Source organism: Parasteatoda tepidariorum, chromosome 10 (genome assembly GCF_043381705.1).
Source record: "Parasteatoda tepidariorum isolate YZ-2023 chromosome 10, CAS_Ptep_4.0, whole genome shotgun sequence".
NCBI classification, from domain to species: Eukaryota; Metazoa; Arthropoda; class Arachnida; order Araneae; family Theridiidae; genus Parasteatoda; species Parasteatoda tepidariorum.
Genome location: NC_092213.1, coordinates 60,581,820 through 60,609,684, shown reverse-complemented (window position 1 = coordinate 60,609,684; position 27,865 = coordinate 60,581,820). Strand labels below are relative to the sequence as shown.

Sequence of the window (27,865 nt, the reverse complement as noted above, 5' to 3'; positions counted from 1 at the left end):
TGGAAAAAGAAAGCGGGGAAGGCCGCGGCTGAGATGGGCTGACTCAGTGGAGTCTGATTTTCTCGCATTTAATGAAAAGAATTGGAGATCAAAGATAAATCGGAAGTCATCATGGAGAAGTCTTCAGAGGAAGGCATTGGCTCACATTGGGCTGTCTGGCCAACGATGATGATTTAAAAAAAAAATTAAGATCCTGGTAAAAATTTTCCCACAGAGAACCATATGCCTGCGTTTATCAGAGAAGTGAAAAGTCAGCAATATATAATGCTAATAATAAATTAAATATTTCTAATTTTTTTTAATTTTTCTAATCATAAAAAATCAGGAATATGTAATATTAATGACAAGAATATATAATACTAATAATAAATTTTATCGTTTATTAAACATGTGAACTATTGTTCCTATTATGTATTTGTATTAGAGTTTTCAAAATAAAACGAAAATTATACAGAGTGTTCTGTAATAACCGTTATTAATATGGTTTTAAAATTCTAGCTGAAAAGACAAAAATTTAGGTCAAGAAAAGTTTATAAAATGTCATCAAAATTGACAAATCATTAGTGAATTCAGTTTATTACAATAATTCTGGGATATATATAAGGCACCAAAAATAGTTTGGTTGTCAGACAAATTAGAAAATTTTATCTCTAGCTTTTACTTCATTTTAAATAGATTCGATAGTTAAATTTATTTTTTGATGCTTTTAATACCCCCACACGGTAACAAGACTTCACAGTTTTAGATTTTCCATTTACGGCAACCAAGATGTACAATTTTATTAATAAATTTTTTTATCTACATATATTAAAGGCGGTGATTATGGAACACCCTGTATGTGATAGATGTAATTGGGAAAAAGAAAGACCATACTGAGTTTTTAAATATTCCAGTCTCGAAGACTCCACTTCCATACATATACCTGTACTTCTGAGTATTGAACATGGAATAGTTTATTACTGGCATTTCGTATCCTAAAATGATAAAAGAAATTTACAGTGCGCAAAAAAGAGAATACCTAAATAACATTTATTCTAATGAGCGCATTTTCTTTTGCTAACAGTCAGACTAAAGCGTAACTTTTAAAGCGCTAATTGATTTTATATAACAGTCATTAAACAGCCGACCCAATTTTAAGTTTACGACTACCAATGATCAAATCCGAACTCTTGTAATTTTGAGCCAGATCCAGAAAGCCACGTTGACACCTCGGCCCATGATAATTGATTTGTGCAGAAACTGTACAATTTAAAGTGACAATTTTTAAAAATTGAATGAAACTGGTTGGAAAAAATATCCCAAAAGCCCAAATTTTTAAATTTTCACCACTTAAAAATTATTTTACTAATTTTGTGCAAAAAATTTTCTTTTCATTTAAAACTACACAGTTTAAAATTATGTAAAAACAAATAAATCTTGATATCTTTGAATTGTTTCAGAAATATGTCAGAGAAAAAAAAAATTTAAAAAAAAAAAAAAAAAAAAATTCAAAACAACTCTACTAATTAGTTTATTGCGAGCATATTTTCGAGATTGCGTGCATTCTTCATATTTTATAGATAAAAATTCCTGATCAGTAAAAAAAAAAAGTGTTTCAGAGTTTATTCAGAGAAAGTATATTTCTGTGTCAGGTTTTGTAATTTTATATATTATTTGCGCGAATCAAAGCATATTTAAAGACAAAGTTGGGCTAGCAATCCATTAAGATTGCAAGTTAGAACGGAAAAATTCGATTTCTAGATCAAAAGGTGATTCGTTTTTTATTTTGCGAATTGCACATGATATAAATAATTGAATATTATTGCGAAGTTAATAATCCATTCTAAAAGATGAAGGAAATTTTATTTTTTTAATCATCGTTACTAGATGACAGCACCAGTCATACTGGTGTACTTTAAAACGATTTTGACTCTGAATCCTTCTAAACGTAACGAGACTTAAAACTTCAAGTGAAATTATTCAGTGCTGGCATCTAGTAAGTAAAATATAAACTAATTTGTTATTTCAGTGCTGGCATCTAGTAAGTAAAATATGAACTAATTTGTTATGTACGACACAAAGACATAAATACTAAAAGCAAAACAACAATGAAATAACATTGCAACCAAACCCACTTAAATTTCCAGAGTTTTTCTTTTTTTTATGTTTAATGTTTCTATAAAAGATAAACTCAGGAAACTTCTCATATTATGATATAAAGTGTCCAAAGATATTTAAATGTAACAGTTAAAAATAATTTTTGCGTTTTAATAATAGAAACTAAAATTTGTTCATTTAATAACGATGTTTCAAAAATATCATTAATATTGCTTTCATTATTAGAGTGCTTTCCACAGCTTTTTGAATGCTCAAGGTTAAGCGGTCAATGATTTCTTTTAATTGTTGCTTGACCAGCTTGATCAGTTTTCTCAACAAAAAAAAAAAAAAAAAAAAAAAAAAAAAAAAAAAAATAGAATTTTTCTATACAAATTTTCCTTATTCACTCTTTGATTAGGCCTTTTACAAAGAAGAAAGAACAATTACGTCCTTCAACTCTGTGCGAACCTTTAATTTTAATTTACTGTCTCTCTAAAGAATAAATCTTGTACTTAAAGACGGAAAAATAGCTTAAATATTGAAAAAGTTACTTGTTTCTTTAAAAAATCGCTAATTTGACGTAATTTGTTCCATCTAAATGAAAATTATTACTTTTTTTCATATGAGCTAGACATTACAGCGTTGGGACAACTTTTTAATTATCGTTTTCTATTTTATAATCGTCGTTAAACACCATAACTGATTTTGACAACTACCAATGTTCAACTCCGTAGCCATTTAATTTTTAGCCCGATTCAGAAGACAATGGAACTCCTGGATCAAGTAGTATTGGGAGAAACTAGGCCTCGTGGAGAACTTTTTGATGGAACTAACTCACATTTTTGTTTAAGGTTGAAGAAAAATCACGAAAACTTCCCACAGTTAGCCTGACAAGGGGACTAACCCATGAACCATCTACCACTGAGTATACTTTACATCAGCATTGTGGTCAGCGCGAACCGGGTGTATTAGTCGCACTAATTAGCCATCCCTGGTATTCGAACCTGGGTCTCCGCATTGAGAGGCGAGAGCTCTATCCTCTGAGCCACGCCGGCTATCATTTAAACAAGCAGAACTTTACGTAATAGAATCAGTTAAACCTTCCCAGCGACGAAGATTGAGGCGAATGTTTTCATTGAAAGAGTCGATGAAAAGAACTCCCCTCGCCACTCGTCTGAATGAGTGGCTAGGACCATGGCAGCTTAGTTTTTATTACTAAAATTTTTCAGGATTTTAAACACTGAGATTTGTTTGGGTGACTGCAATTAATTTTTCGTGCCAATTTATGAGAATGTAATAGAAGTTAACTTCAATTATTATGAAAATATTATTGACTATTATTATTGAATTCAATTATTATTGACCTGGTTCTCCTATGGTTTCGGGAGTCATCATAATTACTCCATTATCTTGTTTGATCGCTTTGGCTTCTGAATAATTCAATGTGACTAAATTTGCACCTTTCTTTCCATCCTGTAGAAATATATAAATTCTTTTTAAACACAAAAGCAAAATTTTTCATTCAGTTTTTAATTTTTTGCAACATTGAAAGAATTGGATACCTGCAAGTGACGTCATTGTAGATAAATCGTAGCATTTGCTGATTTAGAACACAATCAGGTTCGACACACGCGCGTGACGTCGCTTACAGGTATCCAATTAAATATGGTTTAAGCCACGTGGTTAGGTATAATCGCTTCGCTTCTTCTATGGTTGTAAGTACCCAATTCCTGAAGACATTAATTTCTGTTGTTCTATCAGTTTAATGCTAAATTGTTTCTTTGAAAAAAAAATTACGCAGCTCGCCCTTCATACGTATCGTTAAAAATTGTTTAAAAATGTTGATCATTTGCAACTCTTATAAAAGATAACTGTGGTAATATTTTAAATTTATTTGTTTAGATATGATTAGTTTATGAGTAATAGCAATTCACAAGCTATAAATATTAACTTGTGAATCTTTACTATTCCTTAACTAATCCAGTTTGAGAATTTTTGCTTACTTGCAATTTACGAGTAGATTTAGTTTTTGTTATAGGCGATTATATTAAAGAGGCATGAATGAATTTACAGTATAAACAATTAAAATTCGATAAATAATTTCGAATTTTATCTTAAATTTATTTTAGGGAATAAACTATCTGAAATTTAATTTTTTTATATATAAATTTGCTAGCAGGCACATGTGAGAACTGTGTTCGAAAAATGCTAAGTCAATAAGTAAAATACAGTCATCTTTATCTTAATTTCATGTAAATAAGATATTGCACTTTTTTCATTCTGACTTGCAAGTCAGTGTTAACTCTCGTAAATTTTTAATGGCTCGAAGGAAAAAGCTCATAATTGCAGTCATGAAAACTCAAATTTTCATTCAATTAATTGGAAAAATATATGTTGAACATAATGCAAGGCTACCAACTACTCACTTTTTTGTAAAATAATTCATGAAGTGGTGGAAAAACTAAAGCATTCAGAATTTTTGGTAATTTTTAATTTCAAAAGTGTCACCGCAAGACAGCTGGAGCCAAGTGGTGTTTCATATAAACTTTAATATTATTTACGTGTAATAGTGTGGAAAATAACCTTAAATCAAATTTATAAAAATTAAAAATCATACATTAAAACATAAACTTAACTATCACTAGACGAAATTTTCCCCAAAAGCCTAGAAAGTTGTCAGCCCCTGGATTACGTAAAAATAAGTTTTTGAAAAATTTTAAAAATTTATCGAATTTTTGAGATTATACAGAAGTTTCAAATGGTTAAAACTATTTAGTTTTCACTTTTTCCAAGAAATTTAACTAATTTGTTATTACTTTAACAAGAAATGATTCAGTATTACAGTTACTTAGTGTATTTTTTCTTAAAATTAATGTTTTAACTGTAGTTCGCGCCAATTTCCATAAAATCTTACCGATCACTTCTTTGAAATTTAATCTCTAACAGCAGATTTTTTTTTTTTTTTTTGCAGAATTAAGTCGCATGCAAATATATTGAAACTAATGTAACATGTATATACATTGCAAAGATAAGTATTGGCATGTTTGCATTTACAGTTTTTGGTTAATTAAATGTAAAACCCAGACTTTCATAGTACTTCTTGTCATACTCCACTTTATTAAAGAAATGTCTACGATCAACGGAAACATTATCAATTCTATTTAAATTTTGAAGTTCTCTATAACTTTAAAACGATAATTAATTCCGCATTTTCGGTTATACCGATGTTTTGTTTAAAATAATTGAATTTAAATTGCTTAGTAAAAAAACATGAGAAATTATGCGAAGTAAAAAACATGTGAGTTAGTAAAAAACATGTGAAATTATGACACGTATAGTCGGTGATATAGCTTTGTTTGTTATTTAAAAAATCAGTTTAGATTGCGCGTTTAAGAAAGTGGTCGTAGCATTGGATTCTGTATTTTAAATTATTATATCTTAAAAGAATTTACCAGGTAAACCCCATAGTATTTAAAAAATTAAGTTAGGCACGAATTAAGAAACTTAATAGGTTAGACAATTTAATATTAAGTCAGACAATTAAGAAAAAAAAACGCAATGTCATTTTTTCAGAAATTGTGCTTGTTTTTATGCTCTTCCTAAGTTCACAAACCTCAACTTGCTTTAGATCGGCTCATCTTGATACCCTGGAATCTTAGTTTATTCCTTTGAATGCCGAGTTATCGACATTACTTTCTCCCCACCTCTCCATAACGTACCGAAATATATTTTACTCTGATTTGCCTCCCGACCACTGTGTTTTTTTTTTGTTCTGTTTTTGATCTTTTTTTCTCTTGGTTTCCGTGGTTTTTCTAATTTTTGTTTCTAACCTTTAATTTTTACATTTTCCGTTGGCAACTTTACATTTTTTTCAAGACATTTTTGTTTTGTTACATTCACGCCTCTCAAATCTTGAAAATGGGTGTCTATTTTCCATGCGCTTGAAACATGTTGATTGTCATTTCATTTTGTATATTTTTGAAGCGCATGAAGTTTTCAATAGGGTAACTTTTTTTCCCCCGAATGCCCACCTGTGTTAACATTTTTCGTCAATTCAGGCATTTACAGGGAAGATTTGTTGCTCCCAGGACAGATTTGTTGCAAATTTGCTCCCACAGTAAGGACAAATAGTACAGAGAAGGAAAGAACATCCATGCCTTGCCCGGGATTCGAACCCAGAACCTTTCTGATGCAATGGCAGTTCCCTAACCCCTACATAGGCCGTTCGGCTCAATTGGGTAACTAGTTAGACATGGTTTTAGATATAATGATTAGCACTTCTGTCTTTTTCAAGGAAAAAAATGGGTGTTAAAAATTTGAGTATATATTTTCCCACTGATTACGAGATTCAAAAAATTCAGAGAAAAATGTTTGATAGAATCACAGACATTCCCCATCTTAATACTACTACTACTACTACTACTACTACTACTACTACTACTACTACTAATAATAATAATAATAAAGTTTTTCGAATTTGGAAAAGCTCACGGCTTTCAAAGGCAATACAAATCGTGTGAAAATAGGTTGGCATGTTTGATCGAATCCTCCGAGTCTGAGTTTCTGGAGATAAAACTTATCAAACACTCCTGGATCGGGAAAAGCCATAATGTCAGCCACCACGTGATCATCTTCTTCATAAGTGTTGATGTGATGAAAGAAAAAGAAAGCATCAGACTGAAATTTGATCTTTAGTTCTTGCCCAGATACTCTGTCTATTAAATGAAATTTAGTCTGAAAGAAAAAAAATAATTTATTTTTTGATATTTTTTTCAAGCAGTAATTATCAAGTACAACTTAGTTCTATAGCTATGTAAATACTGCTTATTTACTGGGTATAATCACTTAAGTAGTGTTCACTGTAAAATGTTTGTCGGAGAAAATGCTTCATACTAATTTACCTTAGAAAAATATCAAAATCACATAGTAACAGATTAGTTTGCTCTCCAAATATATACACGACTTTGGCGCTTAATATGGTAATAATGTAGTTAAGAAATAAACTGATTGAGTAAAACTGCAGTTTACACAGCTGAAAGCTACAGTTTACAGAGTTAGTTGAAAACTGCAGTTTACAGAGTTGAAAACTACAGTTTACAGAGTTGAAAACTACAGCTTACAAAGTAAAGATGCAGTTTGCAATTTGTTTGTGTATTAATTATATCAATGCATTTGTTTAAAAAAATACTAAAGGTTGCAGTTGAATGAGTGTAGCTACAAGTAATGAACAATTATAATGTAGCTACAGTCTGTTTTATACAATTACCAACACTTTTTATTCTAAAAATTCTGAATGTTACTTTCTAAAGCAGAAACATTGCTCGATTTAAAATCTTATGAAAGATTCACAAATTCTAATCTTTTGTTTGTAAATAATTTCTATTATCGTAGAAATGGAATTGTTCTGTGATATTCGTGAATTTCACGATGATTTTATCAGCACCAGAATTGAAATCAAATTTTTTTTAAATTATAGGATTCACAGATTAATATTAAGGATTAAAACTACTCCTGCACCTTTTGTTTTTAAGAGAACTTTTCTTTCTTCTAGAAAGTTTTATTTAGGTAGTAATTAGAACTAGTGACAGTCAAGTCAAAGATTAGGATCATTTAAAGATTTTATTTTCCTTTTTCCTAAAGAACTGGTTGCCTATTTACCATACTTTTGCAACCCATTTTTAATTATGTAAATAAAAAAGTTTTGACAGTATCATAACGACAAATTTTTTTTTAAATGTATCCATGTGGAAAAAGAGAACGTTTTTTCGAATCGACATTTTTTTCGCCTTTGCTCAACTGAAGCGATAAGTTTATTTTCAGAAATTTTAAAAACAAGCATCCAAGCATTAACACATATCTCCTCAATAGAAAAGAGCTGTTTTTGATCAGAATCACTTTTTATGGTTCAGAGTTTGATTAGAACAGAGAATAGCTCATTATAAAAAATAAAAAAAATTGATCTTGTTTTTAACAATACGCCACAATTTAGATTTTAAGTATCGATAAACTTTTGCAAAACTAACAAATATATATCTACTTAGACACACAGGTTATCGAATTTATTTCTCTCAATTCCATATAAATTTAAACTCCGTCCCGATTTTTTAAAGCATTTTTCTTAAAACAGACAATTTGCCATGAATAGTTGTTTAGAGTAAAAGGAAACAAATTGAAATGCCACAAATATTCAAAATGGTATTTTTACCTTGTCTTTTGGGCACCAATCAAAGCAATCTTTCACTGAATAACCTTTTATACCCGAAGCAGCCATTCTTACTGTATTGACATAGAGTGGTTGTTCCAAGAACAATATGTACCGTGGTGTCAGTCCGAAACTGTGGTAGTAACTGAAGCTTGTCTTGTGATTGGCGCTGAGGCTCGACAGAATTGAGGCCCGCTCAAAACCTTTGCCTTCTTTAAAATAAAAAAGCTTTATTAGTCAGACACACATTTATTAATGAAATCACTAGAAGTACAGCACGCAACTTAATAGGAAAAGTATTTCTAGAAAACTAACATTGTTAATAGCTTGCGAATACACTTTTATTGGGGTGTTTTGGAAAGTAATTTAGTATTTTTTTAATGAAAATAAGAGATTATCTTATTAATAAATATTTTATTGAATCATAATATTGTCCAAATACCTTTTACCATCTTTCTGGTACTAGCATGATTCCTCACTCATTAAAATTTCGTTACTGGTAAAAAACTGATCCAGGTGATTTTTGACCCTCTTATTTCTTTTATAACCCTAGTTGAACAGCCGACCCAATTGTGGGTTTACGACTACCATTTTAACTCCGTATTCTTGTAATTTTGATCTCAATCCAGAAGACAATGGAGCTCTTGGATCAGTACACCCAGAGGTATTGATTTGTTTGGGAACTTAGGACTTTTTTTTTGTTGCAAAATTAAGGCATGTGCAAATGTACTAAAATTAATGCAACATACATATACGTTGTAAATATACATATACGTTGAAAACTACAGTTTGCGGAGTTGAAAACTACAGTTTGCGGAGTTGAAAACTACAGTTTACGGAGTTGAAAACTACAGTTTACAGAGTTGAAAACTACAGTTTACAGAGTTGAAAACTACAGTTTACAGAGTTGAAAGCTACAGTTTATAAAGTAAAGATGCAGCTTGAAATTTGCGTGTTAATTAAATCAATGCAATTGTTTAAAAAATACTGAAGGTTGCAGTTGAATGAGTGTAGCTGCAAGTAATGAACAATTATAGTGTAGCTGCAGTCTGTTTTATACAATTATCAAGCCACCAACGCATTTTACTCTAAAAATTCTGAATGTTACTTTCTAAAGCAGTAACATTGCTAGATTTAAAATCTTATGAAAGATTCACAAATTCTAATCTTTCGTTAGCAAATAATTTCTATTATCGTAGAAATGAAATTGTTCTGTGATGAGTATTCTTGTAATTTTGATCCCAATCCAGAAGACAATGGAGCTCTTGGATCAGTACCCCCAGAGGTATTGATTTGTTTGGGAACTTGGAGGACTTCGTGACTCTTTAAAAATAGATAATTTTCTTGATGTTTGAGAAGCAAATCACAGACGCGACGGCATAACTTTCTTTTCGTGACAGCATGCGAAGTAAATTTGTCGAACTTTGAGATTTAATCATAGGCTTTTTAAATGAATGATTGAATTTTATAAATTTAATGTATGAGATATCTCACAAGTTGTTTTATTCCACGGTTCTCGTCAATTAAGGAATTTATTGTGTCTTCATCTGCTTAAACTGGATTGGTTCCGGATCTAAATTTTGCAAAACAGTTGAGGTACTGGAGTATATCGGATAACTGTTATACACATCGGATAATTGTTTTCCTTCGGATAATTGCTCTTCAATGACATTTTTACCTTTTTTGATTATCAAAGAAGTAAAATATTGTCTATAATTTTGCTTTTCACTTTCCATATTTGAAAGGACACCCAACCAGAATCTTCTGCGCAGAATCAATTGAACTAGCAAGTCTAGCTATATCAGCTGTCAAGATCTATAATGATTATGCAGATTAAGTGTGAAAAGGCTGTGAGAGAAAGTATAAAAGTACTTTATTCAGAAAAAAAGAAATGACTTTCCGAACAACCCAATAACATGTTATACAGTCGGTTGTAAATATTATATACAGATTATTGAATATAGATTATTAAATATAATTCATCCCTAATTATGTTAAAAAGTATCGTCAGAGGAGGGCTTTCAGAACCTAATTGAGTTCAGTTGTTTATATAAATTTGTAATTGAATTATTCTTTAATGTATTATGAGAATAGTATAAATCTGTCGTAAGAAACTGAAAGTATATGGACAATGTCTTTTGAATTAAAAAAAAAAACAATTTAAAGTTGTTTTTAATACTGGTTTTAATAAATTAATTGTAAGTTTTTAACTTTCTCTCCGGAAAAATTTTATTTTTTGCTGAATGTTACTCCTTTCTTTAATTTTCTAAGTAAAGAAACTACATTTGTTTTACCTGGTTGAAAAGTTTCTTACGATTCAAAATATAGTAAATAACAGTAGACATGTTTCACGCACTTCAAAAATAGGCGTCTATTTTGAAGACTTGAGTGTGAGATTTGACAGATTTAAATGAGAGAAAATAAAAGTGATTGTGAAATAGGTGCCTATTTTTGCAGCGCTTGAAACACGTCTACTGTTATTTACTATTCATATGTTTGTTCTATACTATTCATACTATTCATAAGTTCTTAATCAGCTAATAACTTACAACTTCAGTTTCTTTGGATTATTTGTGTTTTTTTTTTCTCCCCATTTTTGGTTCCTTAAAAGATTTTCCTTAAAATAAATATATCAGTTAACAGTTTCATATATATTGGAACATTCACTTAATTCCTAAAATTTCCTAAAAATCACAATACCTAAAATTTTGATGTTATGATTAACTATTTTGAGTTATATAAAATTAGTTAGAAAAAGTTATATTTGCAAATTTTATTGTTACTTCAAATTAATTTCTAGTCGTCAAACAATGGTCAAGACATTCAAGAGACAATTCACCCCTAGCTATAAACAGAAGAATTTTTAATTCTCCGAAAATGAATCAGATCGGACTTGCTTCGAATAATTGAAATATTCATATTAAATAGAAGCAACATTGTTTTTTTTTATCTATATTTCAATCAATAAAAAAATTAAAATGAGTTTTCCTCATATACTAGTACTAACACTTATTCAGCTAATAAATGTTTTGTAAAATAGGTGAGAAGAAGTTTAATTTTACAATTCACTTGCACTATCTCCCCAGATAATGATACTCTTTTTTTATTTAAAGAAACCATTTAAACAAAACAGCATATAATTCTATTTAGCTAGCTAATTTTACTGATTTTTAACTTTGATTTCATAAATGTATTAATGTTAAATTTCATTTTAATTTATCAATTTCATTTTAGTTTATCAATTTCAGCGATTTTAAATTTCATGAATTCAATAAATTTGTAAAGCTTTGTAAGGTTTTCCCTCGATTTTTTTCCCACTATTATATTATACTTTTCTTGCATGAATAACACAAAACGCATTCTTTCAGCAGAAGTAGAAACTATGATTGTAAAAGGTGAAGGAAACAAGAAAAATTACGGCATTCTGATATCTTTAGCCAGAATATTTAATTACTAGCATTAAGAGAAAAATGACAGAGCAAGTCAAATAAACAGATTGCCTAAGCATAGAACTTCAAACAATCAAAAATAAAATTTAAAAAAAAAAAAAAAAGCAAATAATTGTGTTGATATTATCAACGAGACATGCATTCTAGTTCTGAAATTTCTTAATTTTAATTTTTTATGTCTGGTGATATTAACTGACTGATGACAAGATAAATCGAGATAGATAGGTGATAGAGCGATCGCACAATGGCCAGATATCATTGCAGTTTTAAGTAACAGTTTTTAAGTAACAAAATGTTGTAAATTTTAGAACAAACCTTTTGTTCCCCCGTCTTGAGGATTGATTTTGACGATGTGGTATCTCAATCCAGTCATAAAACTGGCACCGAGGTTGTAAATAGTTCCATCTAAACATTTATGAGGATGGGAACTAGCCAGATTGACAGACAAAACTTCATTTAAATTTATCTGGAAAAAAAAAAAGAATTTGTCAATATATTACAAAAGTTTTCTCTATCTTGAAAATTCCAGCTTTTTAAAACATTAAGAAAAATAAAAATGCACAACGTTTACTTTATACTTAAAGAGATTGAATTATAATAAACTTTTAAATCAATGCATATGTTACCGGCAAAGTATGAAATCCGTAATTATATATAATGCCTAAAACTAGCCGGCAAAGTATGAAATGATTTATATTTCACAAATGTCCTAGGCATTCTATAGAATGCCAGATGCTATTTAGGCAAAGTATGAAATAAACGTCTTGATGAGGTTATTGTGTAAATGATGTGCATGCTACTGTGAATAACCGAAATCGGTGGTTGTTGACTTTCACCGGTGAATGTTAACAATCACATAATCGCTTTGGTGAATGTCTGAAATATTTATTACATCCAATTTGATATTAATTTATTTGTGGATATAATTGCATTTATTCGATATTTTAATACTTACTGACGATAGATTAGAAGAAACATCAGTGTTTGGAGTATCGAGCAAATATATACCGGGCAATGGCACTTGACCTTAAAAAAACATCAATGTAGAGCATACCGGGCAAATGTATACCGGGCAGTGGCACTTCTCTAGACCTAGTATGACTAGACCTTCGGTAAATGTCCGAAATATATGCCACTGCCCGGTATACATTTGCCCGGTATATCCGACACTGATGTTTTTTGAAGGTCAAGTGCCACTGCCCGGTATATATTTGCCCGGTATATCCTACACTGATGTTTCTTCGAATCTATCGTCAGTAAGTATTAAAATATCGAGTAAATGCAATTATATCCACAAATGAATTAATATCAAATTGGATGTAATAAATATTTCGGACATTCACCAAAGCGACTATGTGATTGTCAACATTCACCGGTGAAAGTAAACAACCACCAATTTCGGTCATTCACAGAAACATGCACATTATTTACATAATAACCTCATCAGGACGTTTATTTCATACATTGCCTAAATAGCATACGGCATTATATAGAATGCCTAGGGAAAGTATGTAATAATTCTCACATTTCATAATTTGCCTAAAAACGTCAGGCATTATATAGAATGCCTAGGGAAGGTATGTAATAATTCTCACATTTCATACTTTGCCTAAAAACGTCAGGCATTCTATACAATGCCGGCGTTTCATACTTTGCCGGTAACATATACATTGATTTGGAACATATACATTGACAGGAATCCAGACGGTAGCTTGGTCACAATTTTCAGATCCAAAATAGTGTTGTGGTCAAGCGGTTAAATTTATAAGATTATACATTCCTTGGCCAAATTATTAGACACACTATAAGATTCTATTATCTTAATTATCAGGTGATACTGAACAGCCTGATTGTTTTTACAAGACTGAAACCGGTTTGCACTTGTTTACGTTCGTGTATCAACTGGTTACATTAGACGATGTGCAATATAAGTTCGACGATTGGATAAATTAGACGATATGTTATATAAATATAGAATATTTATTAGATCAGGTTTTATATTAATATATTATACTAATAATTAAACCAAATTATCAGACTCGCTGTAGTGCTTTAATAATTGCATGTTTTGAACGAGTTTATATGCATTAATTTTATATATAAAAATACATGTAATAGATTTTTCAGAAGATTTTTTTTATATACTTTCAATTTGTATTTATTTTTAAGGTATTGCATTACAATGTTAACCATACACGAACATAAACAAATGTAAACCGGCTTCTGCCGAGTAAAAATAATAATGCTGTATAACATCACCTAATAATTAAGATTTTACATAGTGCGTCTAATAATTTGTCCTGGGACTTTAAAGTTCACTTTAATTTTTTGTTTTACAAGTTTTTAGTTCCATTAAACTTTTTATTTTAAACCAGAATTGATTCAAATTGCATTCATTTTTATTCATTTGAGGTATTTTAAGCTTTTAAAAAACATCAGGATCCAGAGATTTATCTATTGTTACAAATACACGCATTGTAAGAAAGCTTTTCGAACAACAAATGAAGGAGTGTTAATCTTGCATGGCCGTGGCTGAATGGGAGATGAGAAAAAGATTAAACAAAAGTTGGTTCCTAATTTTAATAAACTAAAGATGGAATAATAGAGCACTTACTCTTTTAGTGCATTCTAGATCTTTCGGATTAACTTTCCACAAATGACAAGTCTCAGAAGAAGCATAGAGCTCGTCATCAATAACAAATACATTTGCAACAGCATTATCGGTCAATTCGAGAGGAACCAATTTTGAAAAGTATCTAGAAGGAAAATAAATCACTGAAAATGGTTGCATTCTTAGGAATTTATTTAGACAGCTAGTAAAATATTATTTTCACTTAAAGGAATTGACGAAGGCTGAAGAGAAAAAAAAAGTATTAACACTAGAAAGACTGAAAACCTCCACTTGCCGCGGTTTCATTAACCGCTTAACGATCGGTTAATTTTCAAGAAAACGGTTATAAAAGTGCCTATTTTGCCAAATACACGTATTTGATTAGTGCTGACATCTAGTTTAAAATAAACTAGCGATCTACAATTACCTTAAAAATATCCTACTGCTGCCATCTGGTGTGTAAAATGAGAAATAAAATGTTTTCCGGGCAAAAGAAATGAATTAGTTTTATTCTTATTGGCGCAATACTACAGAACACTCCAGCCCGGAAATTTCACGGGAGCGAAATTTCCGGAGAGCGAGAAATAGAGGGCGAAACCTCTACCAATCATTTTCACGGGAGCGAGAAGGAAGGGGTTAAACAACTGTTTCATCACCTTATCTAGTAACCCTTCATTGAGAAGCAACCCTATGCTAGCCTTAATACAGCACTCGCAACAATTGTAAACGAATCTTCGTGCTCATGGATATTTTTAAAAGTTAGCTTGTTGAATTAAGTGAAGATTTTATCCTGGTTTTAGACAAGAAAAATTCAAATAACGAGAAAAAATACTTCGTCCTTCAATAAAGAAAGAGGTAGAAAAATCTGCCGAATTATCGTATAACGACAATACATACACACAATTATTTCAGTTAATTACTCAAATATTTTGGTTAAAATAAATTTTCAAATTGAAACTATTCCTGTAAATTAAATAAAAAATTGGAGTAATAAAATATTTATGCCTTCAGAATAATCAATTTCTTTTGAAAACCTTAATTAAGTTAAAAAAATTACCTCATCACATTAATTCATATTTTTAGCTTTTATTTTTAAAAGAAAGTATCAAATTTTTTTTACGCTGTATGAAAAATAATTATTTCAATTCCTTCATTTTTACAAGGATTTTTCAATTATTTCTATTTTAGAAAAAATATGTATCTTCCTTCAAAATGCTTACAATATCTTTAGAAAATAAAACATTACATATATTTTATAATGAGCAACTTTTGAATGAAAATATTTTCTTCATAAGAGTCTTTAAAAAAAATGAGAAACATTTTCATTAAATTTGTGTAAATATTTTCCAGAATTATGAAAATGAGGGGAAAAATATTTTTAAATAAAGCCCATGATACAAAGAAACAAATTTATATTCACTACTATTTTCGTATAGTTAATTTTTCTTTTATAATATCAAATCATATTTATTAAAACTTTAAATTTTGGCGGCTGAACTTCTTTTTAAAGTATCTTAAATTTGTCAGGAAAAATTCCGATATTTTCCTATACTCTTGCTACTATCACTGTTATTTGTGCATATCTCAAATTATTCACCTGCTTTTTATTTGTTTCCTAATTAATTTTATCATATATTTTGCTATGTACTTATCCTTTCATGCTACGCTTCATTACTATCATAACTTATGCATCTTGTAACTTTTTATTCCTAATTTTATAAAAATTTTAGCAAACTCGATTCTGTAACTCAGCCGTTGGTTTATTTATTTTACAATTTTTTTTATTCAATTTATGCGCTTCTAATAAAGATATGAGTTTTTAATAAAGATAAAAGTACTATGAAAATTATTAAATTTATTGTCACTCTAAAATGAAGCCTTTTTTCCCCTTAGTACAAAAACACATTTACAAACTTAAGGTAACGTAATTTAGCACAATTCATCTATTTTAATACGAACGAATAAGAGAAAATGCAGGATAAAAAAAAAGTGAGATGTGTATTTTAAATTTATATTCTGTTTCAAAAGGAGACACAGAAAACTTTTTGTTATTATTTTTAAAGTATTCATTAGTCTTTAAAATTTCAAAAGAATTTTTGAATTGATCGAATCATAATTGTCTCATTTGTAGCAACTTGTTTTTTTTATATTTATTTTTATTTAATTATTTTTGTTTACACAATTGCTTTAATTGCTTGTAATTTGCTTTAAAAGTTCAAACATTTATTCTTAGATTGTCATGCATTCTGTGTGTCTGAAAACTGTATGACCTATTTTTTTCTCTGTCCCTTGCAGAATGGTAATACTTTTATCTTATTTGGTAATAAAAATGTTACTTTTGCTGCGATAACTGATCGTAAGAGTTTTGCTTTATTATAACATCTATTAATTGTTTTAGAGGAAAGTTGCTTTAAAACTACTTTCTTTATTTAAAGTAAATTATTAAATATAAAAATTATTAAGATTATCTTATTTGACTCAATATCTTGAAATACATGAAGTCTTTCCTGAATCAGGAATAAATAAACAGATGGTCTTTAAATTGTTATATAGTTATGATATGAGAATGTCAAAGTAGATGCTTACTGTTTAAATTATACAAGCAATATATTTTTTATTTTACAAATCATAAAAAGTTTTCTACTATCAAAATTGTGTTAACCTAATAAATTTGCTTTAACTGCTACACAATTTTAACCCTTGACGACCAAAGCTGCGGAAATGGCTAACACGCATAAAGGAATTATCGTTTGGGACATAACATTTACAAAAAAGTGTCAAAGCTAACTACGATTGTTTGGACGTAAATATTATTGGCACAAAAACTGTAATTCATTACATCAAATTTAATCATTGATATCAGTCTCAAAAAAGGAAAAAAGGAACAAATTAAGGTATAAAGCTAACAGCAACAATCTCCACATCTTGACACACATACAAAAAGAAAATGCTTGAAACTCATAAAGTGTGCAGTTACTTCAATTAAAGGATTTAAAAACTAAACAATAAGGTACAAAAGCCTGCTGCATTATTAAATATTCCTGCCACATACTTGGTAAAGATACCATAAATTATTTGACATAAATTTATGAAAATAATTAAAAAGCTATCGATATATCCTACTCACAGAAGAGGAAGAAAAAAATTCAGATATTAAACAAACTAAATCTTTTCGGAAACGAGATAAGAATTGTAAAAGAAGTTTAAAACTAAATAGGAAACAAAAAAAAACTAAGAAATAAAAAAGTGTTTCTGAAAGGCCGATAATAAAGAGACTGATAATACACAAAAACTTATGAAGCACCTAAATTTATTCACACCTCATGTTCACTCATGCGTTTTTTAAATCGTATGCTCCAAGTGAAACATGCTCGAAATAGTGTTCGAAGATTCTCGCGAGAAAATGCGAGACCCGACTTGGCGAATTTCAAAATACGGTGCCAAAGAGGTGCCCGGGAGTCGCCAATGTGGAAAGTCGCTGCCTGGCAGACTATGAGGAGGACAATTAGATCTTCCAATCCTTCACTGAAAATCTGAACTGGCAAACAGCATTCCTGAAAATGTAGGAACAATTGCCACATGAACTTCGAAACTGATTTTTTTCCAATATGAAATTACGTTGTCAGATAGGCAGCTGTAAAATGGGGCTTTACTATCATTCGACAATCGAACAAAAAAAAAAAAAAAATACTGACCATTTTCTTATTTGATCTGATTGACCACTATTTCATTCCTCGTGGCTTCAATGAGCGTTAGTGACATAAGATCACGTGCGCGTATTATAAGCGTTGAATGGTTATTTTACTTGTATTACATCAATCTATATTCATACCGAATAATCACTCAGTAGTTCTGGAATAATTCTGAAAATTTGAAAACCAGTGAGAGTATTTTAAAGAGAAAAAGTCACCTTGAGAAAACGTTTTTGCAAGGATCTGGATAGGACTTGGTTCCAAACTCTGTAAAGACAGGTCTATTGACTAGTGTCATCTTCTGGTATGCTACAGTATCCAAAAACTTTGACATAACATCAACCTGTAATAAAATCACATTAGTTCTGCGACTGGAAAGCAGGGATTAGTGGTCCGTTACTAATTTTTGACTCGAACCACTTAAAAATAATTATGAAAGGTACCCGGATCAGCGACTGATGTAGAGGTTTGTTTGATTTTCAGTTTCTTCCTTTGGTTTGTTTTATTGTCAAAAAATAGAATATTTCTTCAGGATTGCACCATGAGGAAGTGATCTTGGTGTAATTTGTTAGCATTAGGATATTTCGAAATCATTTCTTCTGTATTCGAAAGTTCATAGTTTAACTAAACTTACTTTTTTCTATACTTATACATTTTAAATTACTTATGTAGGTGAAAGAGAATTTTTCATGAAGGATTTTTCCCGCAGTATATTATTCTGCAAAAAAGACCGACCTATTCGATAGTATATTTGATGTCTAATTATGGAAGTTATAAAAGCATAAAGTCCAAATTACACCACGAATCACTGAAATTGGAATGTATAAGTTATTAAAAATTTTTTATCATTTATTGCAATTGTTAATAAATGTTACCTTTTCCTTAATAAGTGAATCATTTATTCTTAAAGTTTTAAAATATTATTGCATATTTGATTGATTTAAGGTAAAATTCAAGGTTATAAATTAAGGCTCTGATCTAAATCAAATGATTATTATCGAGTCTCGTGAATAGACAAAAATAAAAATGAAATACTACCACGAAAGATTTCAAGAGTTTTCGAAATCTTTAAAACCAAGTTGATTTTGTATTTAAAGCAAATTATTTTTAAGACTTAAAAATTCTTTTTAGTATGTTTTTAAAACATTTCTTTTATTCCCTTCTCAACTACCTAGCCCAAAAGCTATACAGTGCTTAACTCAAAGCGAAATTTATTTCGATATTGCATACTGAAAGGTTAACAAAATTAAAATGTGTGCTTCAGAGAAAAGGTATAGAAAAGATAACGAGGTATAGAAAAGTATAAGTCACTAGGGAACCTGCAAAACCAGTGATTTATGTAAAAGCAATAAACTTTCCAAGAGTGAATCACTGTTGAAGAAGGAGGCTTTATTATCAATAAAATAAAAACGTTCTGCTTAATTGAATACGATAACAAATAGATGAAATTGATGATATGGAAAATCTGTCTCCCCCGGAATATTTTTTAAAAGAAAATAAAAGTTGATTATGCGTTTGAAGGTTTCGAAATGAAATCAAAAGAGATTAGAAATTATCAGATTAAATAAACATCACACTTCTGAAAGCAATTCAGTCATTATTGATAAAATATGATACATATTTATATAACTGAATATCTGCAAATATAGTGATATTAAACTCGATAATCTGACAAATGCTCAATTGTTTTGATACAAAAAACTTTCGCATTAAAATATATTGTTCTGTTATGTTTTTTAAGTCTTTTTCTTGAAAAGTATGATGTAAAAGAAGTGTGGTTACACATTGTAGCATATCAAGCTACACTGAAGAGCTAAAAAAAACTGGTATAGCTGCCTAATATCGTGTAGGGCCTCCGCGAGCACGCAGAAGTGCCGCAACACGACGTGGCATCGATTCAATCAATGTGTGAAGTAGTGCTGGAGATTGACACCCCGAATCCTGCAGGGCAGTCCATAAACCAGTGGGAGTAAGAGGGGGTTGGGATATCTTCTGAACATCACGTTGAAAGTCATCCCAAATATGCTCAATAATGTTTATGTCTGGGGATTTTGGTGGCCAGCGGAAGTGTCTAAATTCAGAAGAGTGCTCTTGGATCAACTCCCAGACATGAACATTATTGAACATATTTGGGATGCCTTGCAACGTAATGTTCAGAAGATATCCCCACTCCCTCTTATTCCCACTGGTTTGTGGACAGCCCTGCAGGATTCATGGTGTCAATAATCTCCAGCACTACATCACACATTGATCGAATCCATGCCACGTCGTGTTGCGGCACTTCTGCGTGCTCGCGGAGGCCCTACACTATATTAGGCAGGTATACCTGTTTTTTTGGCTCTTCAGTGTATATTAAGAAACAGTTCTTTGTTTCATTAAAAAAACATTTATTTCACACCACAACAAATACAGTAACAAATATAAAGTACCCGTAACGGGATGCGTATTGACAAAACATACCGTAGATTGTAAAGGGGTTGGCGAAAATATCTATCGGCGTTGAAGGAGCGTCTCGCAAATCGCCAAACAGCTGTGTGCTTATGTTTTTGTTTTGTTTTCGGTATCACGTATCTATCATTCACCAAGTTATATATGGGTGTCACATTTCAGAGTTTCAAATAAGCTGATCTTCATTAGATTCTTCTGCATTAAATGAAATATAAAGCGTATTTTTTTGTTATAGCTCCGACATAATCGTTTGTATTTGTTAACATAATTGTGTTTATTAGCGTTTTTTAGAAGATCGTAATAAAACTAAGATAAAAAAAATTATATATTATTACCTCCATAGCCCCCTTCTGTATTTTCATAACTTTCATTAAATGTATACGCGTATTTCGAGTAGTGAACTTCTTTACCTACTCATCCACTTATTAAAATTAATAATTTCACAATAACCTCTAATCCTTAATAATGAAATGATTATTACAATAAAGTTTGTTTACTTAAAAGATTTAAAAAAAAATTATTGTTCAGCAGTGACTTTGTTACTAATTCTATATTCATTAATTAAACTTAATGGTTCTGCTCGATAACCATTTACAATTTTTTTTAAATTTTATTTAATTTTCAGTTATTATGGAATTCCTTAAATATTTTTCGACGTAGAGGTTATTTAGCAATAATGCGAAAAGCTGAAATTTATAAATGTATAATATTTATAAATGTTTAAGAGAATTATTAGCAGCTATTTTGTACTAATTATTTTAGTTGAAATGTTCATTATACACAGTTTTATAAAAATAATCGTAAAATTCATTGAACGATGGAGACATTGACATTTTAAAATGCAAGTAGAATTCAATAATCATTTCATTTTATAACTGTAAAACGGTAGATAAGTAACTTCGTTATCAAGTTTTACATGATACGAGAATATTATGCTATTGCTTTATAATGAAAGAACAACATTTTAAGTTCTAAACTTTTTGTGGAAAAAAAAAAAAAAAACGAAATTTTTTTCCTGTCATCGGTGTTAGCGATTAGAGAGTGTTTTATCGTATAAATGTTAAGTCAGTACTGTTCCATTTTAAATAAAAATGCATTTTGTTCCGGAAAAAAAATTACTTGAATTTGTCAATAGAAATTCCCTAATTATTGTAGCAAGAACTTTTAAATTTCTAATCAAACTTTCCTCTATTATAATTTTGTGCAAATAATTATTATTAATAATATAAATGACTATTAAAAGGAATTAATTGAGAATGTTCAATTTTAATAAATTAACTGTTTACGCAATCAGATTAATAACTTTTTTCATAATTTACAAATGGAGAAAAAGTCTTTTACAGTTTAAAAGTGAAAAGAAAAATAAAGTTGAGATTAAATTTATAAAGTAAGCATAACTCGAAGGAGGTTGAAGTAAGGGCATTAGACGAAGTGATTGTGTTTTTTTTAAATATTATTTAGAAAGAATTTTTCTAAAAGTATTTCTTTTAAAGTTTTTATCAAACTTTTGTTTTTTATTTATCTATAGTTATTGAAAGTTAAGTTGATGATTTTTAAGTTGAAATGAATGCCGCCCTGCTTTGCATATTTCAAATATTATTTCTAAAGAAATGTATAACTTAACATTAAACACCCAGGACCTTACAATTGTAAATCAAACAATCACTACATTTATTTATTAAAAAACACTCTTATGACCTGATAATAAATTGATCTAAATCTTAAATGTGAGTTTTATAACATATAATTTATTTAAACTCAGCACATACATCTAACCTCTGTTGTCGCCAATGTCTCAATTTTAAAATATAGTTTTTCTTTTATAAATTTTCTGATATTTTCATATAAAGGATAGTATTAAGTTCGAGAATTAAAAATTTGTGCCCAAAAAAGTTGCTAAAAATTATAATTATTATTAATATATGACAACAGGAAGTTTTTAATTGAAGGTTGAAATTTTTTTTAATTATGTTATTTTTTAATTATGTTATTTTTTAATTATATTTTTAATTACCAAACTCATATAACAGTATTTAGGAATCTATAAATTTATGTTACGTATGATAGTTGCATTATAACCTGTACGCAATGCGTGTAAATAAAATATATTTTTAAAATTGTGCATTTTCTATTAATTGCATTTATTATTCTTATATTGAAAAGGTATCAAGTTATCTATGACCTCCATAATGAATGAAGTATTTACCGACTTTTATATATATTAAGGAATTGAATCAATTTTTCACAAAGTTTAAAATCTCATCTCATTCCAAAAAAAAGTTATTTCATAAAATTATGCAAAAAAGTAATTTAATATATAATTTTTTTATAATGAATGCTTCTAGTAATGAAACAAACGCTTTCAAACTTTATTTTAAAAATATTGATTATTTCGTTTACAAGAAACTATTACTTTAAAGCGTGATAACATTTTTGAATACTCTATTTTTTTTCTAGTAAATAATATGTCTTTGTTAATTTCTAAAAAAATAATCTTTATAAAAAAGCTTACATTATTCTTTTATAGAGAATATTGATTTCATAGAAAATATCACTAAAATAAAACAGGTTATGTTTTCTTACAATAAAAGTTAAATAGAATTAATTCTTCAAAATAGCGTTTCAATAAAACATAGTATTAAAATGTTACGTTATTTTTTGTGATTGGTTCATTAATAAATTATTTTTATTTCTTCGCAAACACAATTCTTGTAAAAAAAATTAAAAAATTGAATCTGTTTTATCAAAAAACTAGATCGTTTTATAAAATATAAATTATAGCGCTTAATAAAATATGAATACAGTGTATTTGTAAAGTGATCCTGACAATAAAAAGGTGTTATTTTCTTTTTTATTTTCTCTGCTAAAAGGAATTAATGAGTTATTTTTATTCATAATGGCGCGTCGAGGAAAAAGAATATCGAATTACACTGCTTAGGTTAATGTAATTTCGTTCTCCCACCACATTTACGCGTAATCCATCGCCAACTCCACCTGCAATCGCCACGTTTACAATCTACGGTATGTTTTGTCAATACGCTAACGGGATAGTTAAATCTTATAAAACAAACTACAAAAACTGCCCGTAACGGTATATATGAAAACTAACCCGTAACGGGATAGATAAATTTTTTAAAATATTATAGAACATACTAGATAAACCCGTAACGGGTTGTATGAAAACTCAAATTTCAAAACTAAACTAATCTCTAAAAAAACCAAACATCTTTCTTGTTCTAAAAAGGTCTTCTAACTTTATCGTCTGCTTTTATTGAGAATTTCAATAGGTAAGGCTTAATTTAGGTTGGGGCTGGGTAGATAGCACAATGTTGGAGTGAACTGCTAGAATCTGTTAGTTGCTTGGAAAAATTTTAAGAGGGATTGGATTTTGGTCCGAGAGTTGATCACTTTTTTGGTAACCACTATGCACTCTGTTATTTTCCAGTCTATTTTATTTTCGCTGACAGCTCCGTATTTTCATAAATTTTCCTGTTTCATTTTCATTATTCAATTGGTTCTTTGACTAGGAGCGTTGTGTTCGATTGTTCGTTACATGTCGATCTAACAGTTATGAAGCAAATTGAATATCTTATTTTTAGCTTTCCAATTTAATTGGGATTATTCATTTTTATCAAAACATGTTAATTGTTGGAAGAAATGGATAAGAGGCGGATTTGATTATTCGACCGAGTTTCATTCGGCAATTAAACTAGTTTAATGTTCTTACTTCCACCTTCTTCAAAAACATCTAGTCAGATTACTTTTTAATTTTTTTCCTTACAGATACATTAATTTGAGAGCACCAATTTACCAATATTGTTTGATTTCATTTTTTACTTAAATTAACTGCATTTGAAAGAAAATGATTGCAAATAAAATTGAGACTGACCTTAAATAAGTAGGTTAACTTTTTTTTTTGTCACTTGTGACAATCTCGCAATGAATTATTAGTAATAAAGATAAGATACTGTTAATGTTTGAAACTTATCAGTTATTATAGTATAAAGATCGACCCAAAGTACAAACGCTGGATGATTTGGGTAAAACGGACCTAATTAGATAAATATTAGATTACAGATTTACTAATATTTTGCATTCTTAACCAACTATCAGATTTTAATTCCTTATCAATTACCGAAATTTAGAGGTGATTAAATATCTTTTCTTAATTATCAACTTGCGTGATATAATACTGCAGGACTTTTTCCTTCAGATAGTTTTATCTTTTTTCTGTAATTTTTTCGATATCTTTTTTTCCAGAATTTTTTTTTTTTTAATCATGTGATTCGATCGGATAAGTGTCAAAGTTTTCCAGATTTAGAACGCATTTTTCTGTGTATATTTTTAGTGCATATTTTCGAATAAAAAATACCCACATGCATATACCGTGGGTCTAAAAAATGACCGACGAATTGAAAAAGGACTGGAAGAAAAAACTTCGACGGAGATACTTTTAAAGTAACTAGAAACTGCTTAAACTAGTAACTAGAAACTGCTTAAAACAATTTTATAATTAATTTTAAATTGCCCCAAATTTTTTTTATTCCAATGAGTAGGGGAGAGTGGGGTCAATTGTAACAAGGTACGATTGTAACAGAGCAAAAATTTCGAATGTCGGGTTCTAGATTTGGTTCCTAGGTGGCGCACAAGGTGTATTTAATAAATCTACATGTACACCCCTGCTGGCAACCATTTTTATGTACTTTTGAAAGAGTTACATCACAAAAGATATTTTCACGGTACGCAAGTACTTTTTTTGGTATTAGAATATTATATTGTAGCAAAGTAATTTTGTTTAAACAAATAAAAATTCTTAACCGAATATGTAAGTGGACTCCTTAATTAGCATTTTAAAAAAAAAGATTAGTTTTGTTAATTAACTAGCATTGCTTTTAACAAATGAAGCTGAAATGGCGTCTTGGGGACGATTGCAACAATAAGTAAAGGGACAATTGTAACAGCTGAAAATAAATAATCTTATGTTTGCAAACTCTTTACTCTTACTTAACTCTTAAAGAACCACCAATAGTTTTCTATGTCATTTATATTATGTTGCATGTGCATTATTTTATTTGCCACCTTTCCCAGCATAAATTAAAATTTTTAGCCCCTTAAAGTTAAAAGTTTAACCCTTTAGGTCTCTGCTCATTATTATATTAACTCCTAAAATATCACTACTATTTTGATCAATAAAAAAATATATCACAACTATGATAAAATGTATAATTAACTAGGTTTTAGTTGAATTTATGAACTGTTACAATTGACCCCGTAAGTGGGGACGATTGTAACAAGTGCACGACTGTCAGAAATTGTTAATAACTAATATAATAACATTTAAGGTATTTTTTTTCTAGTACAGGATAGTCTACTTTACTCGTCTGTCAATTAATACTAATAATATATTGGATTTTTTGTTAGTTAAAAATAGTTAAGTAAAAAATGTTACAATTGACCCCACTCTCCCCTATTTAAAAACTTACAGCAAAGAAACTATTAATTTACATCATAAATTTAAAAGGATTTAGATAAATTTAGTTACTTACGTATCCATTTCTGATGACGAATTTATACATTAAGGCGCATCCATCCAACCAGTGATTAACAAAGAATCCATCTTCGAAATCCCATTTGGCTGGCCCAATTCTGAACAGCTGCCCTTCTACCCAATCAGGAATCTTTCCTGCAATAATAAAAAAATATTAGTTTAAAAATAGATAAGAGCATATGATTTTCAACGAAGTTCATTAAGACTTAAAAATTATAGCAAAAACTCAAATAGTTCTGGTATGATTTGAATCTTAATAGATTAAAACGATTCGTATTTTTATAAAATTTATGCCACAAAATATACTGCTGAAATCAATTAGAGGAGCAAGCAACAAAAAAAAAGGGGAATCATAGCGCAATTCCCATGTATGGGCATAAAGTGAACTATCAACATATTTGTACTAATTTACTTACTTCAGGGTACTATATTTTTCAACTGGATCACGCTCTGGTTTGAAGCTAATTGTGTAAATTTACTTGATTTGCTGTCAAAGAATCACGATCTTAATCAAATCGTAAACTCATGTGATTTACTAACCCGAGAAGATAATCAAAATGACCCACAATGTCAAAGCTAACAGAATCTTATCTTCGCTATCAAAGATGCTTGGAAAAAATTGTTCGTGGGCGCTTTCTTTCAAGCCTCTCTGCTTGAAAAAAAAATTTTCTTAGTTGAAGAAAATTTTAAGTATTATGGAACATGTCTTTATACTTTTTTCCGTATTTCCTTCAGAGTTGAATTTTTGTGAAATTAGTATTTTGAAGCTAAATATTGTTTCTTTTATGTGTCATAAATGCTTTTAAAAAATTGTGTAACAGAAGCCAAACATAAAAAAATATCATTTAGATGAAATGAAAATAAAGCATATTTTACTTCAATTTAACGTTGTCCTTATACTTTTTTCACGTACAGTACTACCAAAATCAGCCAACATATATATCATTTTCCATGTTTACTTTTTTTACAATGTTGAAAGTGGCATGCGTAATGTTTGTTAAGATAATGGCACTCTTTCTGAAAGAGATTTACTAATTTCGACATTGAATCTTTTCCAATTCACACAAGGATTATATGCAGGTGAAACCTACTTGTATTGTATTGAACAAAAAGTGTACTTAGCACTATTTAAAAAATTGGCTCTACTCTGTTGCAAGTAAAGACACTTAACGCAAACAGTGGCTTAAAACATGCCAGAGTATTACGAATATTTACATAAATAAAAAAATCCATGCCAAGTTAGAAAAGAAAGCCTTTCATTCTTATTACTATCACGCGCATTCAAATTACCTAAATAATGTTATTATTTTGTTACGTAATCGGGGCTTTTACGAAATAATAACGTTCATCTTTCTAATTATTGGGTAACGTGTTTGTCCTCATTTTCTTTGATGGATTCATCTTCATCTTGGTCAATGGCCGATTTCACGTGTGTTAGACAACAAGTGATTCGACCGCATACAACCTTCACTTCATGTTTGCACTCAGAGAACGAATAGTGAGAAAGAGAAATTAGATTCGAATTATTTTCCAATTTGAGAGACATTAAGAAACGTTAATTAGATATTGCAGTTAGAAATTAAATGAGATCTAAACGAAAGTTTTTATAAAGTAAATGAATTAATATTATTTAAATACCTATATAAAAACCATAGTTTTTATCTTTCATTATATTTTTTAAATGCAAATCTATGTTTTGTAAGGGTCAAAAAATTAAAGGCAATCAGACTTTTTAAAAAATAGATTTTCCAGTTTTTTAAATGATCCTAAAACAACAATCCCAAGGAACTGACGCGATCTTCTCATTTCTCTCTCGGCTACTGTGATTTTTTTAATTAT

At 29.5% G+C, this 27,865-nt stretch overlaps 1 protein-coding gene across 2 annotated transcripts in view; it reads right to left on the bottom strand.

The window, feature by feature from the left end:
* The window catches only part of LOC107442376 (carotenoid-cleaving dioxygenase, mitochondrial), a 44,259-nt gene that overhangs the window by 6,477 nt on the left and 9,917 nt on the right, over positions 1-27,865 (bottom strand). Inside the window, exons 1-9 of one of the 2 annotated variants that reach the window (XM_043040750.2) lie at positions 26,443-26,557; positions 26,025-26,161; positions 18,249-18,373; positions 14,342-14,483; positions 12,043-12,193; positions 8,282-8,490; positions 6,568-6,810; positions 3,441-3,549; positions 874-974 (exon numbers count right to left, since the gene is read on the bottom strand). In XM_043040750.2, coding sequence (XP_042896684.1) covers positions 874-974; positions 3,441-3,549; positions 6,568-6,810; positions 8,282-8,490; positions 12,043-12,193; positions 14,342-14,483; positions 18,249-18,373; positions 26,025-26,054 — 1,110 coding nt within the window. In that variant the 5' untranslated portion in view covers positions 26,055-26,161; positions 26,443-26,557. Of the gene's footprint in view, positions 1-873; positions 975-3,440; positions 3,550-6,567; positions 6,811-8,281; positions 8,491-12,042; positions 12,194-14,341; positions 14,484-18,248; positions 18,374-26,024; positions 26,162-26,442; positions 26,558-27,865 lie in introns of those variants that run through there. The other variant, XM_043040749.2, reaches the window with a different exon arrangement.